The sequence below is a fragment of the Eubalaena glacialis genome, chromosome X (genome assembly GCF_028564815.1).
Source record: "Eubalaena glacialis isolate mEubGla1 chromosome X, mEubGla1.1.hap2.+ XY, whole genome shotgun sequence".
NCBI lineage: Eukaryota > Metazoa > Chordata > Mammalia > Artiodactyla > Balaenidae > Eubalaena > Eubalaena glacialis.
The window spans coordinates 48963203-48981577 of NC_083736.1; the positions used below are offsets into that span (position 1 = coordinate 48963203).

An 18375-nucleotide genomic window follows, 5' to 3' on the forward strand; every position below is an offset into this window, starting at 1 on the left:
TGTTCCAGTATCTGTGTGTTCCTATCTTTGTGCATCCCCAAGTTTTGCATATCCCTGAACTTTTGTGATCCAGTGTAAGTGTGTCCTGGAGTCTGTATATTCCTGTCTGGGTGTCTCTCTCTGAGCCTCTGTGTTCTAGTGTCTATATTAATGAATCTGCACATGCCTCCTTCCATGTGTCCTTGATTGGTGAGTCTCTGAGTCTATGCATCTCTGGGGCTTGGCTCTCCATGTCTGTGATTTGATATTTATCCTACTTCTACATTTATTTTCTCCAGCTTTTGCCAATGTTTCTGTATTATTTTCTTGATGTTGCTGTGTCTTAAGTTGCTCTGTACTTCAGTGCCTCTCTTTCTTAGTCCATTGATCTTTTTCTCTAGATTCCCATGACTGTGTTCTTGTTTCTATGGGTCTGTTTGTCAGGGTGTCTCTCTGTATCTGTTCCTCTTTTCGTCTTGCTCTGTCCCCGGTATGGTTTTGATCTGACTCACCACGTCTGTGTCCCTGTCTCTGTTTGTGTCTGGTGTCTGGATCCATGTCTTTTTATTTTTGACCCACTATCTATGTGTCCCTGGGTCTGATTCACTGTCCCCATCCTTTCATCTGTGGCCTTGGTTGTCTTTTTGTGTGTCTCTATTTCTGGGTAACCCAGGTGTATCTTGATTCTGTGTCTTTGCCCATTTGCTTATGTTCTGTGTGTCTGTTTCTCTGTGTCTAGGTTTCTTTATTCCTATCTTGATCCTTCCAGAAGTGTGCCTGTGTTTTTGTCCCTATGTCTAGCCTGTATCCATATGATTGTGTTTGTGAGTTCACATCCCCATGTCTACTTGTTCTACGATTTCTGTCTCTGAATTCCTGTGTCCCTGTCATTGTGTCACAATGTCCCCATCATTGTGTCACAATGTTCCCATTATTCCTGGGCCTCTATTTTGTCTGTCCTTATGTCTCTGTTACCTGGTCTGAAACTTATCTCTTTGGTGGTGTTTGTCACTGTTGAGGTGTCTGCATTCCCATGTCTTTGTCGCTGGATCTCTAAATATATAAGTCTATGCTCCGGTCTCACTCTTAGTGTGTTTCTCTGCATGTGCGTGTGTCCTTGGGTCTTTGTCACCAAGTCTGGATCTGTGTAACATCTCTGTTTCTATGTCCTTATAGGTTTCTGGTCTTGTATCTCTGTGTTCTCTTCTCATCCCGCACCCCATGTCTGCATGTCATCATGTCTATGTGTTTCTACCTCTCTGTCCTTGGTGTCTTGGACTGTGGTTTTGACGAATGTCCCCCTGGTTACTTCTGTGTCCCTGTGTGTCTTGACTCCTCTGCTCCTGTGTCTGGATCTCTGTGAATCTCTATCTTTTCATTTGTATGCTGTTATGTCTCATTGTCTTCACATTAGTCATTGTGTGCCTGTCACTGGGTGACCTCATTTTTGTCTCCCTGCCTCTTTGTTTGTGACAGGGACAGCACCTCAAAATGGGGATACAGAAGCCCAGCAAGTGGGCATCTGTTTCTCTGGGTTTATGTCCCTGATACTGTCACTCTGGCTTCCTACCCCCCTCTTTGTATGTCTACATGCCCTTATGTCTATTCTCTTTATTTTGAGATCCTTGTGTTTCCATATGTCTCTATCTCTATTTACACATCCATGTCTGTGTCCTCATTGCTGTCTTTCTGTGTGTGATTCCGTGCCTTTGGTTGTGAGTAGTATATGTGTGTGTCTACTGCTGTGTCATGGGATCCTTTTTGGTTCATTCATTCAGCAAATATTTACTAAGCACCTACTATGTGCTAGGCCCTGGGGATACATAGATGATTCAGAAAAGGTCCTTGCCCTCAAAGAGCTCACAGTCTAAGTAAGGGATCCAGACAAGTAAATAGATGATTACTACACAGTATGATAGGTGAGCTTGAATGGAATGTGGGGGTGGGCTATGGTAACAGGAGGGGACCAAACTCAATCTATGGGAGGGGTCAGGGAAGGCCTCCTAGAGGAAGTGACAACTAAGACTTGAAGAATATGTAAAATTTACCTGCATGAAGCCAAGGAAGGGAGTCCCACATAGAAGGAAAAGCACATGCAAAGGCCCATTGGTGGGAGAGAGCATGGTTTGTTAGAGGAACTGTAAGAGCTTTAAATATGTCATGGGAGCCAGAGAAGGTCGTGAGCAGGACTGGTGCCTCAGCTTTTTGTTTTAAAGAAGTCACTTCTAAGGCTGCTGTGGAGTATGGATTGAAAAGACTAGCGACTGGAGACTGTAAGGACTGTGAGGAGGCAGAAGTCCCTAAGCCTCTAGGTCCATAGATCTGCATGTCTTTGTGTGTGTGTTCTGGTATATGTGTCACTTAGTGCATGTGTTAGTGTGCATGTCCCTGTGTGTTTCCACGTCCTCGGGGCTTTGTTCCTGGCTCACCCTATGCCCTGGCCTCTGGGTCTCCAAAACTCAGGTCTCCTGCTCTGGGGTTCAGGGGCCATCACAGGACATAGGCAATGTAGGGGTGGCCCAGCAGCCGCTGTACATGAGAGTGCTTCACCAGCCAGCAGGCAGCCCAGTGGGGTGGCAGCCTTGGTGAGTCCTTCAGCAGCCTCTTGCCTAGGATCACAGGCACATCTGGGCCCTGGTGCCTCCTCAAGCTTGGCCCCATAGGCCCTGCCACCAGCTGGATGTCTGCATGCTGGAACTGTCCTGAGGGAGAGAGATGCAACACCAGTTAAGGCAGTGGCCTGAGTCCTACTGACAGCTCTGAGAGGATCCTAAAGCAGGAAACCTAGAAGGAAAAGTGGGAGGGAGGAGGGGCAGCAAAGGCCTGGAGGAGGGAAGAGGCTGAGCATTGTGTGAAACGTGGAGGAGCCAGATGGAACAGTAGTATGAAAGTAGAGAGCCAAGGTGGATGAGATGGCAGCAGAAGGGGTTCAGTCCGGCTTGAAGGAGATGACAAGGCAGATTGGAGAAGTGAGGAGGTTCAGAGGAAGTAAAAATATCTGTCCAACCCACCATCACTGCCCAAACTCTTTGGTGTATGCCTCTGCCTCAGGTTCTGCTAGTGTCTCCTGACCTACAATCTGGCTTCCTGCAATCCCCCTTTACAGCAGCCTCCAGAGGGATCTTCGTAATACTCAGACCTGACTGTATCTTTCACCTGCTTATGCCTTTTCATGACTCCCATTGCCTTCAGGAAAAAGTCAAATTCCTCATGCTGGCACTCTTGTGTGATCACTCCAGCTCCATCTCCTGCAATCTCCATTCCTTTCCTCTACACGTTTGCTCAGCTTTCCAGACTCGGTGTGGGTCTCTCTCCTACAGGAGATCTTTCTTGAACTCCAAAGCTGGGCAAGATGCCTCACCCTGGGTTCCTCCAGCTCCCTGGACTGCTTTCTGTCTAGCACTGATAACTCCCTGGGATCACTATCCATGCCTGGGTCTGTCTTTTATATATATATATTTATTTATTTATTTATTTATTTATTTATTTATTTATTGCTGCATAGGGTCTTCGTTGCTGTGTGTCGGCTTTCTCTAGTTGTGGCAAGCGGGGGCTACTCTTCGTTGTGGTGCATGGGCTTCTCATTGTGGTGGCTTCTCTTTGGTGTGGAGCATGGGCTCTAGGCACATGGGCTTCAGTAGTTGTGGCACATGGGCTCAGTAGTTGTGGCTCACAGGCTCTAGAGCAAAGGCTCCATAGTTGTGACACACGGGCTTAGTTGATCTGTGGCATGTGGGATCTTCCCAGACCAGGGCTCGAACCCATGTCCCCTGCATTGGCAGGTGGATTCTTAACCACTGCACCCCCAGGGAAGTCCTGGGTCTGTCTTCTTCCTAGACCAGGAGCTCTCCAAGGGCACAGCTTGGCTCTGATTCCTCTTTGTGGTTTGAAGGTCAAGGTGCTGGGGGCTCACTGGCCTTTCACCCTGGCAGAGTCTCTCTTGGGACTGGTGCTCTCTGATCACTATCAGCCTCAGTAACACTTTTCCAGCAGGCCATGGGCCAAGGGGCTGAGACCTGAGCCATTGATCACATAGAGCCCCAGGTGGGGTAGTTGCGGGGTGCTGGGGTTCTGGTAGCGGTGCTGGAGGACTAGGAACTCAAGGTGGGGCCCAAGGCAGAGGATAAGGTGGGCTGCAGCAGCCACATGGAGCTCCAACTGGGACCTCTTCAGTAGGGCTGACTGGTCCCAGGACAGAAGCAAGGTACCCTCACCTTGCATGGATATGGAACTGCGGGTGATGGTGATAGTGTAGGCCCGGGATTTGTCTTTAGTAACTGTGATGGTCTGGAAGTAGGTCCTTGTGCCCTGGCCTTGATGGTGCCCCAAGCAGCTGTCCATGTACATGCAGCCCTGGAGGGAGAAGAATGCTTGCTGGGAGCACAGGCTTTCACGTGGTCATTCACATAGTCACCCACAGCACAGGAGGGGTGAAGTCTCAGGGCCTGAAGTTCAGATGAAGTGGTGCAGATCTGTGGTTAGAGAGCTAGCTCCTGAGGAAAGTGCTTCTACCACAGCCCATCTAGCTGCTCCTTCCTGTGCACTGTATGAGCATGTATGTATATGTGTGCATGCTTACCCCCGTGGGGCTGTTTGCATGCATGTGCTTGCCTCTGAGTGTGTAAATGTGTGTGTTTAGTTCTGTTCATATGAGTATCTCTGGACATATCAGTGCATCTGCATATTTGGGGAAGGTGTTATGGTAGAGCGTGTATTTTTTTGGTTGTATGTGTATATGTTTCTCTGGATATGTTGGTGTTATAAGTCTTGGTGAATAGTTTATGTTGTGTGTGTCTGGTTGTGTGTTGGTACATATTGTATATCTGGGGGTGTCAGTGTGCATGCATCTGGCTGTGTGTCATGGTATTTGTGTGCTTTGGTGTGTTTTATATGTCTAGAGTAGCAGAGTATGTGTACCTATGTGTGTTGAATTCTTGTGTATTGGGATGAGTGTGGTTACCAGCGCATGTATGTGTGTCTGAGTGTGTTGATATATGTGTCATTATGTATATCTGGGCATGTGTTGTGCATCTCTGTGTATCTGGATGCCTATTTGTATGTTATTATGTGTAGGTGTGGAAAGTGTCAAAATACATGTGCCTGGATGTGTATTTTTGTGAGTTTACTGTATTCCCTAGTGTGTGTGTATGTGTATCTGTGAGTGTCTTGGTGTTAGAGTATATTTGTGTGTGTTTCCATGTGTCTGGGTGTGTACTTGTGTGTTAGTGCGGTGCCCTGCTATGTGTTTGTATTAGCCCACAAATGTCTGGGGGTGTTGACATGTGTATATCTGGCTGTAGAGTTATATGAGGTAGAGTCTTTGGGGCTCTCAACTGCCTTTGGGTCATCTATGAGCTGTAGTACGTCCCCTGGGCACCCATCTAGTGTGAAGCAGATCCTCTCTTTTGAGCATGGGATGTGGATCACAAAGTGGGTGTCCCCATCCACTGCAAGGCAGGAGGCACAACTCTGAAGTTATGGCCCTAGAAGTGAGGCAGGAGGTAGATGGGCACCCCAGGGTAAGCAATTGGAGATTCATTCCCTGTGGACAGAAACTCCAAGATGAGCATAGCAGGACAATTGAGAGAGGAGGCTGGGCCCTGCTCAGATAGAAGATAAGAGACCACATATTTCTCATTCTCAAAGTCAAGGAGACCTTCCCAACTAGAAAGGCTCCTTGGAGGTCAAAAAGGGAGGGGGCGCCACCCCATAGTAAGTGATGTCAACTACCCATAGGCCTCTTGGGTGGCATCCATCTTGGCGCACACATTGGGAGGATCCTGAGATATACCAAATACAGACTCTGAACCAGGTAAATCAAAATGATTGGCTAAAGGAAACCTGGAAGAAATGCCCCATATAAGTGATTTAAACTACCACGAGGGCGTGACTCTCTTTTTGAGTCAGTCCCTGTGTCTATACACGCGTACTGTACTCTTTTTCCTCCTAATAAATACTTTACTTGTTTCACTACTTTCCATCTTTGTGGGATTTCTTTTCTGCAAAGCTGAAGGACCAGAGCCTTGTCACTGACCACTGGTCTAGTGGCTAGGATTTGCTGGTCTTACCACCACGACCTGACCTCAATCTCTGGCCAGGAACAGAAACCCTGCTTCAAACCGCTGCAGGCTGAGGCACCCGAGATCATATTTGGTTCCGAAACCTGGGAATTCAGGCATTCAAGGTAAACAGTGGGTTTCACCCAGCTGCGGCTTGAGGCCCCTGACTTTTGCTCTTGTTTTCTTTCTCACTCTCCACTTCACTTTCTTTTCAAGACCTGCAGGGCATAACCTCTGTCTGCTCACAGCGTTGTGGCTACCCCCAACAGCACTGGGGGTGGCAGGCGGATTCCCCAGGCCGTGCAGATTCAAATAACACTCGGGTGACAGCTGATGCTATCCTTTGGGACATGGTGGAAACGTGATTTCCAACTGAGAAGGAACCCAAGGGGTCTCTTTTTCTCTCTCTCGCTCTCTCTCTCTCACTGTCCCATATGGAACCCTCCCCTATGCTTTTCTTTCCCAAATTACTTGCACAACAAGGTCTCTTTCTCACTTCGTATCTCCGCGCCCTTTTAGGGAAGGATTTCCTAGACATCATTCCTAAACTGCATCCCCGCCACTGACAAACCCAGTGCTGCCTGTGTGAGACAAAATTGTCAGACGCTTCCCAGTTCTATCTTAGCTGCCAGACAGGGCAAAGGATTTTGGGTTCTTTTGCTGTCTAGTCTCTCACCTCACTCAATGCCCAGAAATTTACTATGAGAATTTCTCCACCTCCCGGCCCTGGAACCTTGAACCCTGTGGCATCTTCCATAGCGCCCAACTCCAATTTCTCCAAGGGTTCCTCTTTGCATCTATGGGACCCCCTTCACTCCAGGTCTTGGCAGCCTACACACTGCTATCTATCTGGCTGGCCGCTACCCAGAAGCCTGAATTATAAACTTTGTAGATGCTCAGTCACGAGGAATACACCCCAGCATAGGAAGACTTATCACAGGACATAAGCTCTATAGACAAGGGATCTCTCCTAAGGAAAGTCCTGGCAACTGGTCTGCACTGGTTCGAAGGTCCTCCCCTGGCCATGTTGGGGGAGAAGACTTGCGCAAGTTACCACGGAAGACCAGAGACGTCTGGTCAGAAATCGATGGGAGAGTAGAGGACGCTTGAAACCTCATCAGGTTTGAAGGGAATTTGGGCAATGCCCTGAACCCCTTCGGGTTAAAGCCTCCTGATAAATGTTTCCAGAATGCCAGATTTCATTCTAGGAGCTCTCTCTTGTTCTCGCTTGCAAGTTACTCAACATAGGAGGATCCCCCTCCAAGCAAGAAGAGACACCTCTGGAGTGTATCATTAAGAATTGGAAATTTTTTAAAATAGAAGGGCTAAGAAAGGAAAAACTTAAGTTCTACTGTAACAGTGCCTGGCCTTTGTATAAGTTAGGGAATGGAGAAAAATGGCCTGAAAAATGGGTGTCTAAATTACAATACCATTCTGCAATTGGATCTCTATTGCTGCAGGATGGGAAAGTGGACTGAGGTTCCCTATATTCAGGCTTTCATGGTCCTTTACCAAAATCCCACCTTACATGGCTCTTATAATTCAAAACCTGGGGAACCAGAAAACTCTCCTGACATTTTAGATGACCCCCCTTCTAAGCTCTCCCATCTCTCAGGGGGAAACCTAGCTCCTCCTACTCCTGACAGTATCCCTACTTCTCCAGAGCCACCTACTTCTCTTGCTCCCTCTGACTGATCCCAAACTGCACCTCCTTATGTCCCACCAGACCCTCCATTACCCCAAGAGAGGCTAGTCCTTCTTGGGTAACTCGCAGTGGAGCTTCCTATCACCCAGGATCAGGGAAACTATGCCCTCTTAGGGAAGTGGCAAGTGGAGAAGGGACAATCAGAGTACATGTGCCCTTCTCTTTAACTGACTTAGCCCAATGCAAACAGAAACGGGGCCAATTTTCTGAAGACCCTAGTAAGTTTGTTGAAGGGTTTCATGACTTAACTTGGAAGGATGTCCAAGTAATTCTATCTATTTGTTGTACTCTGGAGGAAAAACAGAGAATTTGGACAGCAACCCAGGGACATGCCAACCAGCTTGCCAGACACCAACCCAAACATTATGCTATGGGTGCAGATGCAGTCCCAAATCAGGAACTCCCTTGCAATTTTAATTTGCAGGCAGGAACAGAAGCCAGGAAGCATATGCTCCAATGTGTATTAGAAGGGATGAGAAAGTGTATCAAAAAGTCAGTTAACTATAAAAAGGTTAAAGGAGTGACCCAAGAAGAAGAAGAAAATCCAGCCCTCTTTCATGGGCAGCTTGTGGAAACTTTTAGGAAGTATACCAACATAGATCCCTCCACTTCTGAAAGTCAGCCCCTGCTTGGACAACACAAAACTTTATTAGTCAGTCCACCCCTGATATTAAATGGAAACTCCAAAAATTACAATTAGCCCTACAAACACCCATGCCCCAACTCCTAGATGTGGCATTTGGGGTATTTAATAATCGAGATCAAGCTGAGAAGGAAGAGAGAACCCAACATGAGAAAAGACAGGCCAGGGCTCGTGCAAAACTGATAGCTGTTGCTGTCAGCCATGCCTTGCAACCTCAGGACCACCCAAGGGGGCCAAGAAAGTCCAACTCTCCATCTGGAGGTAAGACCAACAAGGGGGAATGCTACAAATGTAAGTCAACTGGCCACTGGGCCCAAGATTGCCAGAAAGAGCCCCCCAGACCATGCCCAACCTGCAAACAAATAGATCATTGGAAGAGGGACTGCCCTCAGTCCCAAAGGAGAAAGGGGGCTTCCGTTCCCAAGATGGCCATGCTCGACCACTGAGGTGGGCTGGGGATTCTGGTGGCTCCCCCCAATGAGATGTCTATCTCCATTGAGGAGCCCTGGGTAGTCCTTGATGTGGCAAGTAAGAAGATTGATTTTTAAATTGATATGGGAGCCACTCACTCTGTCTTAATTTCTCACTATAGACCTCTTTCCTCCAAAAGCTATACTGTGACTGGTGTTAATGAAAAGCTTAGCACCCATTACTTTACTGGGCCTCTCACTTGCCAATTTGAGCAGTGGTTGATTTCGCATGCCTTTTTAGTTGTACCTGAGTGTCCCACCCCACTACTGAGGAGAGACCTTCTGAGCTCCCTCAGGGCCATACTCCAGTTAGGAGGCCCCGAGCAGCCCCTTATCTTGACTCTGACTAAGACAGACCAACTGGAAGAACAAGGTCCTATTCCCAGACATATTCTACAGGCAGTGGACACTTCAGTATGGGACAAAGGAATCCCTGGAAGGGCCATAAATGCCCAACTGTAAGAATTAGCCATAGACCAGAAGCTGCCTACCCTAATAAGAGACAATACCCTATAAAGTTGGAAGTGAAGAAGAGTTTATAACCCCTTGTAGATAAATTCTTAACGCATGGCCTCTTGGTGCCCTGCCAGTCTCCATGCAATACTCCTATTAGGCTACTTGTTAAGCCAAATTGGAAATATAGGATGGTACAAGACCTTAGAGCAGTAAACGATGCAGTGGTCCCTATACATCCCCTCATGGCCAATCCTTATAACATATTAGCCCAAATCCCTGAGGACACTAAATGGTTTACTGTACTTGACCTCAAGGATGCCTTTTTTTTGCATCCCAGTTCATCCCTCATCACAATATCTATTTGCCTTCTAGTGGACTAACCCCGACTCAGGCCAAATGCAACAATATACCTAGACAGTATTGCCTCAGGGGTTTTGGGACAGTCCACACTTTTTCACCCAGGCCCTAGGAAAAGAACTAAGGGAAATACACCTGAAAGAAGGGACTATTATACAGTATGTAGATGATATATTAATATGTAGTCCCTCCATGGAGGCCTCAGATCAAAATACCATTGAAATCCTTAATATCCTTGGGGCATGGGGTTACAGAGTCTCTCAGATAATGGCACAAATCTCAAAGCAACAAGTTAAATATCTGGGATATATTATAAACCTGGAAGTAGACAGTTATCTCCAGATAGAAAACAAGCTATATTAGGCCTAAGCACACCAAAGACAAAGAAACATCTCCATACCTTTTTGGGCATGGCAGGATTTTGTAGAATTTGGATTCCAGGATTCAGGCTAATGGCTAAACCCCTATATGAAGACACTAAAGGCCCAGATACAGAACTATTACTTTGGAACAGGGAATAAGAAAAGGCTTTTAATGATATCAAGCAGGTCCTCACCAGAGCCCCTGCTTTGGGTCTCCCCAATTTGAAAAGCCATTCATCTTGTACGTGGCTGAAAAACAGGGGACAGCTTTTGGTGTCCTTATACAGAATCTAGGGGAAGTTCCTCAGCCTATAGGCTACTTTTCCAAGCAACTAGACTCCATGGCCTGAGGTTGGCCTGGTTGCCTCCGGGCAGTAGCTGCCACTGCTTTATTAGTGGAAGAAGCCAACAAGCTCACCTTTGGACAGCCACTGGAAGTCCAGACCCCTCATCAAGTGAAAGGGATTCTAGATATAAAAGGCCACAATTGGCTAACTGGAGGCCGTCTTATTAAGTACCAGGCTTTGCTCCTTGACTCCCCAGAGCTAACCCTCAAAACTTGCCGCACTTTTAACGCCACTACACTAATGTCCACCGAAAGCCCAGAGCTAACACATTCTTGCCTCAAAACCCTTGACCAGGTCTATGCCTATAGGTCTGACCTAACAGGCCAGGCCATAGAAAACCCTGAGGAAGAATGGTTTACTGATGGCAGTAGTTTCATTAAAGATGGAGTTAGGAGGGCAGGGTACACTGTTGTGAGCATGCATAGTGTCATAGAAGCAAAACCTTTGCCACCTAACACCTCAGCCCAAAAGGCTGAACTGATAGCTCTAACCCAAGCCTTAATCCTAGGGGAAGGAAAGATTGTAAATATATACACCGACTCAAAATATGCCTTCCTCGTTTTACATGCCCACACAGCTATCTGCAAAGAGAGAGGACTCCTAAATGCAAGAAATTTCCCTATAAAATATAGGGCTGAGATTTTACATCTCATAGAAGTGGTTCAAAAACCAAAACAGATAACAGTCATTCACTGCCACGGGCACCAAAAGGGAACTTCTCAAATTTCCCAAGGAAACAACAGGGCAGATCGGGAAACAAAGAAAGCAGTCTTGATGCCCATAACCGAAATGGCATTAATCCCATCTCTTACCCCTTCTAATGTTATACCCAGGTACTCAACTTCCAAAGAGAACTGGGCATGAGACAGAGGAGGAACTAAGGGAATGGATGGCTCGTGGCACATAGATCAGAAATTGCTCATACCTCTCTCTGACCAATGGAAAATTATTAAAGGGCTACATGATTCTCTCCATCTGGGGAGAGATGCAATGTCTATAATCGTTTTCCATCTTTTTATAGGGAAAAGGCTCCCGGAGACAATTAAAAGAGTTACTTGAGCCTGTGCCCTTTGTGCCACCCATAATCCAGGAGGCAACTTCAAGCCTCCCCCTCTTGTTAACCCAGTCCAGCGATGTAGGACTTACCCAGGAGAGGACTGGCAAATAGATTTCACTCAGATGCTCTCTTTCCAGGGTTTCAAATACTTACTAGTCTTTATAGATACTTTTACTGGATGGATAGAGGCCTTCCCTACTAGAACAGAGAAGGCAACTGAAGTGGCTAAGGCTCTCCTAAAGGAAAGTATTCCTAGATTCAGGTTGCCCCGTCACCTTCAGAGTGACAATGGACCTTCGTTTGTAGCAAAGATCACTCAACAGCTTTTGCAGGCTTTAGGAATTAAATACAACCTCCGTTCATCCTGGAGACCGCAGTCTTCAGGAAAAGTGGAACAGGCTAATCATACTCTAAAGAAAACCTTGGGCAAACTCCATCAGGAAAGGTCAGAGTCGTGGTATTGCCTGCTGCCAATAGCCCTCTTAAGGGTCAGAGCAGCCCCTAAAACAACCACTGAGTTAAGCCCTTTTAAAATGACATACAGAAGGACATTCCTTACTCTGGACATGCTAACTGACCCAGAAACCCAGGTTCATCTTAAATACGTTATAAACCTAGGCCAGGTGCAGAGGCTATACAAGAGCATGGCAACAGAGTACAGCCCTCTCCAGATGACAGTCCCAGTCACTCTGTTGTAAAACCTGGAGATTGGGAACTTTGAAAAACCTGGAAAAATGAGTCCCCTGGTCATCAGCTACTCCCAAAATGGAGGGGTCCTTACCAAGTCCTGCTGAGCACTCCTACAGCAGTTAAACTCCAGGGGGTCACCAGCTGGGTTCATCTGTCCAGGATTAAACCTGTTTCCACTGATACATTACAAGAACCTGAAGACCCACATTCCAGCCATTCCTGTGAATCCACCCCTTCCTCTGAGTCTCCACAGGATCCGGAGGACCCAGGAAAGCCTGAAAATTCCAGGTGGATGAATGAACCTCTCCAAGACCTGAAGCTTTTATTTGAAAAGGACAAAAAGACTTCTTAGACCCTAGGCTAAGTACCCATAGCCACTATCTTCCTTCTTGCCTTCCGGTACTCCAATCCACTTACAGAATAATTGATAGGCTCTGGTAGATTTAGATAATTATTGTCTTCTTTGCTCTCACCTTTGCTCTTGGAATTTACTAAGCTTCTCTGCCCATGCTAAGTGATTTAAATATGACTCTGACTGGTGCTACTATGAAGCCTTAGCTTTTCTATGCCTATTTCCCTTATCCACAGGATGGACAGCAACTCTGGTTTGCATTGCACAAACTCTTGCTTCCTCCACTCTATTGACAGAATGCTGGATTTGTTTACCCTGAGCTAAGTCCATTGTGGACCAGAGCAACCCTCTTGTCCATCCTGTAAGGAATTTTAGCCAAGTTCCTGATGGAAAATGGTCCAGAGACCCAAGGCTCAGAACGGTAATGTACGGAGTCAGACTTGTTCATTTTCCTACTGAAGAAAATTCTAATGTCTCTTGCCTAACCCTCCCCTTAGCAACAGAAGGAGAATATGAGGTCAAACTGGGAGGACGAAGAACTGGCATTAAAGCACCCCAGCATTTTATAATGCCCCCCAAGCCAGAATTCCAGTTACTTATTTGTGCTCAAACTCTAACTCACTACCCAAAGGAAGAACGATCCACACAGGAGAAGCAGATAGCAGGACAGATGTGGATGGAACGGGTTGGATTTGTAGCTGGAGAAATTTTCCATAACAATAGAATTGGATGGCTAGGTCTTTTTTTTTTAACATCTTTATTGGAGTATAATTGCTTTACAATTTTGTGTTAATTTCTGCTGTATAACAAAGTGAATCAGCTATATGTATACATATATCCCCATATCCCCTCCCTCTTGAGCCTCCCTCCCACCCTCCCTATCCCACCCCTCTAGGTGGTCACAAAGCACCTAGCTGATCTCCCTGTGCTATGCAGCTGCTTCCCACTAGCTATCTATTTTACATTTGGTAGTGTATATATGTCAATGCTATTCTCTCACTTCATCCCAGCTTACCCTTCCCCCTCCGGATGGCTAGGCTTTAAAACTTTGGGTGAGTTAGTCTACTGTGCCCTGCCAGGATACATTTTCATATGCCAGGTAGATAAAAAACCATGCACCACTAATTGCCTACAAAATAACTCCATGCCCACACAGTGTATGCTGGGAACCTTGATTACCCCTTTCTTAATCCACTCCTTAAACGAATCCAAGCACTGGGCCACTTCATTAAAACTGTTCACTCAATTAACTTGAGGTTTACCTGGTGGCATCCCAGATGGAGATGCCTATTTCTTTGGGTATACATTGTTACCATGGTGGGGAGTAGCCGCCCACCAACATGTCCTTTGGAACTTCTCTCATACTCTTACTGCCATAGGTAACAGTACTGCTAACTCTCTCACTAATTTACAGAAGTCTCTAGATTCGCTGGCCAAGGTGGTACTTGACAACCGACTGGCCCTGGATTATCTGTTGGCAGAACAAGGAGGGGTACATGCAGTTGCCAACACTTCTTGCTGCACATACATTAACACCTCTTCCCAGGTAGAGACCAACATTGAGAAAATTCGACAACAAGCCACCTGGCTTCAGCAGACGATTAACCACCAATCCTCGCTATTCATTATGGGCAGGAAAATTGAAAACTGGTTCTCCAGCTTGTTTTCCTGGATCCCACAAGATATTAAAGCCTTTCTAATGCACTGTGATAATCTAAGTGGGAGGGAAGTCCAAAAAGGGAGGGGATATCTGTATGTGTATGGCTGATTCATTTTGTTGTGCAGTGGAGGCTAAAACAACATTGTAAAGCAACCATACTCCAATAAAAATTAATAAAAAAAGAAAGGGATTTAAAAAATGTAACAGGAAGTGGCTTTAAAAGTAAAAGTATAGTAATATTCTTAAAAAGAAAAATAGAATTAATATTAGATTCTAATTAAGTTCACTCAAAAGATAAATTAAATTTAATTAATTAACTTTTTGGTATACAAAAAGTTTGGTATTCCGTTATTGGTTCTAGTAATTATAATTACATGTATTCATTAGAATTCTTTAATCTTAAAAACTTTAATTTCTAGTGATATCTAAGAATTAAACAATTGTGAACTGTCATTCCTTTCTATACCAGCATTCTTTTTTTTTAAATTAATTTTTATTGGAGTACGGTTGCTTTACAATGTTGTGTAAAAATAAAATCATGAACCAAAAAAAAAGAACCTCTCTGATGGGAGGTTTCCATTTTCTTATAACCTTCCTTGTTTCAGCCATACTGATTTATGTTATATTTTGCCTAGTGCTCTGTTGTCTTCCATACTGTTGTAAATCTGCAACCAAGACCTTTCAGTCCAAGAAGGAGACCTGGAACCAACAGGTTCAGAACTTTCATTTTAGAAATAGAGAAATATACTAAAATTTTAAGCCTGAGATTAACAAAGATATGCTGACCTTGTATAACCAGCTTCCTACCCTTGCTTGAGTCTCTGATTATAGTAGTCTTTTACTAGTCTTTAGCCCCTGCTTCTCTAATCTAATTATTTAGTTTGTTTTCTCTAGGGCATCACAGGACAATGGTGGTGCAGGGACTCCAACCACTCCCCATAGCCAATCCTGCCGAAATAACAACAGAAATCACCCTGGGGCCCCTTAATGAGACAGGGCAAGAGTTCTGTGACCCCAACTAGGTAGAGTCTACAAGCCCCTTGCCAGCCTGAAGAAGCTATGGAAGATAGACCTTTGTCCTTCATCTTCCCCATAAATATTTCTTGGGGGCTACGTCCCTCACGGGGTATTTGAGGCAAGAGGTAGATGCCCCCCCCCAGGGTAAGCAATTGGAGATTCAATACCTGTGGACCGATACTCCAAGATGAGAATAGCAGGACAATTGAGAGAGGAGGCTGGGCCCTGCCCAGATAGAAGATAAGAGACCACATAGTTCTCATTCTCAAAGTCAAGGAGATCTTCCCAACTAGAAAGGTCCTTGGAGGTCAAAAGGGGAGTGACGCCAAACTACCCATAGCCCTCTTGGGTGGAATCCATCTTGGCGCACACATTGGGAGGATCCTGAGGTATACCAAATACAGACTGTGAACCAGGCAAATCAAAATGATTGGCCAAAGGAAACCCAGAAGAAATGCCCCATATAAGTGATTTAAACTACCATGAGGGCGTTACTCTCTGAGTCCACCCCTGTGTCTATCCACATGTACTGTATTCATTTTCCTTCTAATAAATACTTTACTTGTTTCACTACTTTCCATCTTTGTGGGAATTCTTTTCTGCAAAGCCTAAAGGCCAGGGCCACTGGTCTAGTGGCTAGGCTTTTGTGCTCTCACTGCCACGACCTGACCTCAATCTCTGACTGGGAACCAAAACCCTGCTTCAAGTCACTGCATGCTGAGGTCACTTGAGATCAGAAGGAATGGGAGAGGAGGGGAGGGAAGGAGAGAGGAGAAGGTAGGAGGCCATGTTTATTTCCCCAGAGAGACAGCCCAGCCCCAATCCTAGTGCACAAGCTGTCCTGTACTCAAACAGGACAGCAAGGGTGGCTGGCTTACCCGAGGATGAGAAGGTGAAGATGCTTGGCAACGTGCCTACAAAAGAGAGGGGGACTGTGTTGGTAAGAGACTGATCTATTACGTTCCTAGGTACTCTGGGGCCCCCTGGCCTCTCAGTCACCTCCTCCAAAATAAACCCCAAAATCCTGAGCTCAGCATTTAAGTCTTTTCTGATATCTAGTCCCTGCCTAGCTCTCCAGGCTTCTCTGCATGCTCCAGCCCAACTGAACTGACTATTCTTATGAGTGCCCTGCCTTATCTTGCTAGTGACCCTTTGTTTCTGTTTTTTCCTGCCACCTGGAATGTTCTCCTTCTTTTAGCTACTAAGGATCAATTTCTAGTTATTCTTCCAGGCAAACTCAAATGTTATTTTCTCTTGCTTTCTGCCTGTGGTAGGTAGAATTCTAAGATGCCCCCCAAGATTCCCCAGTATACACACCCCGTAAAATCCTCAGGGTGTGATATGGTGAGTTATCACTCCCATAAATAGGTCATGTTATGTGGTGCAGTTGATGAAATAAGGAGATTATCCAAGTGGGCATGACCTAATCACATGAGCCCTTTAAATCTGGGTCTGGAGATCAGAGACAGAGATGTCAGAGGGATTTGAAGTATGAGAAGGATTTAACAGGAGGGAGATTCTCCATGGCTGTCTTTGGAAGATGGATGGGGTCACGTGGCAAGGAATGCAGGAAGCCTCTAGGACCTGAAAGTGGCCCCAGGGGCCTCTAGAAGCTGAGAGTGACTGCTAGCCAACAATCAGAAAAAAACAAAAAAAAAACAAAGAAAACAAAAAAAACCCCCCAAAATCCCACAGCGATCTCAGTCTTAATACAAAGTACTGAATTCTGCCAACAACCTGAACGAATGTGGAAGACGATGAGAACTCAGTCTGATAGACACCCTGATTTTAGTCTTATGAAATCCTGAGCAGAGAACCTAACTAACTCTTGCCTAGACTTCTGGCCCATAGAACTGTGAGATAATTAATGGGAGTGTTTTAAGCTACTAAGTTTGTGGCAATTTATTATGCAGCAATGGAAAATTAATACATTGTCCCTCCTCTGGGCTCACACAATGCCTGTGAAAATTCTAACTGAATGGAAATGAAAGCTCAGGGATCTTTGTCAGGGGAGCTCTTTGTTCACCTTTTGCTAGCCCTGCAGAACTTCCCTGAGATTCCATGCTGTCTCCAGCTCCTCCCAGGATCTCCTCAGAATTGCTGTCCCAATGTGGATTTTCTGCCAAGTGTAAAAGAAATAAGAGAAATCCTTCACACTCGGAGGGCAAAGATGTCCTCGGCCCACCAAAGGGGAGACTCTCCTTCTGACCAGGAGAGTCTTCATTGGCTTCCCAATCTGACCTGCACATTGCCAAGACTGAGACCTTATGTTCTCCATAGTACCTTAGTCTTTCAAGCTCAGTTATGTTCAAAATTCTTCCTTATAGCATTTATGCATGCATTCATGTGATCATTTATTTATTCATTCAGGCACCATTCAAGCATCAGGGATATGGTGGTGAAAAAGTCAGTCATGATTTCTGACCTGGTGAAGCTCATATTTTGGTTGGGAAGGCAGGCATGAATGAAATTATAATTACCAATGGTGACAAATGCTATAATAAAAAAGAACAGATTGATGGAGGGAGTTGCAGATCCTTGACGTAGTCTGGCGCAGTAGGAAGGGGTGAGAAGGACATTTGACCTGAGATTTAAGGCATGAGCTGGAGTTTGAGTGGCAATGTAAGAGATGAGGGTGGTAGGTAGGGAGCAGGGCAAGGCAGGTCAGAGCAATTTTCAAGCAGGGGGAACAGCTTGGAAGAGGTCCCTGAGTGGAGGCAGGGATGGGGGTAAGGCCCATTGGAGGAACAGGAGGCCATTGGGGCTTGAGTTCAGAGGGTGAGTGGGAGAAGGTGAGGTCAGAGAGGTATGGGATAGAGGGCAGATCATGCAGGGCCTTGAAGCTCATAAAGAGGACTTTGGACTTTATTCTAGGTATGATAGGAAACCTTTGAGAGGAGTTAAGTAGGGAAGGGACATGAAGTGATCTATGTTTTTAAACGATTGCTTTTGGCTTCCCTGGTGGCGCAGTGGTTAGGAATCTGCCTGCCAATGCAGGGGACACGGGTTTGAGCCCTGGTCTGGGAGGATCCCACATGCCACAGAGCAGCTAAACCCGTGTGCCACAACTACTGAGCCTGTGCTCTAGAGCCTGCGAGCCACAACTACTGAGCCTGCATGCCACAACTATTGAAGCCCATACACCTAGAACTCGTGCTCCACAACAAGAGAGGCCACCGCAATGAGAAGCCCATGCACCGCAATGAGGAGTGGCCCCCGCT

General features: G+C 45.9%; 1 protein-coding gene across 1 annotated transcript in view; it reads right to left on the reverse strand.

Moving 5' to 3' along the window:
- Positions 1–2469: 2469 nt before the first annotated feature.
- ITIH6 (inter-alpha-trypsin inhibitor heavy chain family member 6) overlaps positions 2470–18375 on the reverse strand; it is a 41565-nt gene continuing 25659 nt past the window's right edge. Inside the window, 6 exon segments of the mRNA XM_061179183.1 lie at positions 2470–2683; positions 3968–4276; positions 4278–4335; positions 5316–5426; positions 16033–16068; positions 17181–17273. Of these exon segments, the coding sequence (XP_061035166.1) occupies positions 2470–2683; positions 3968–4276; positions 4278–4335; positions 5316–5426; positions 16033–16068; positions 17181–17273 (821 nt within the window).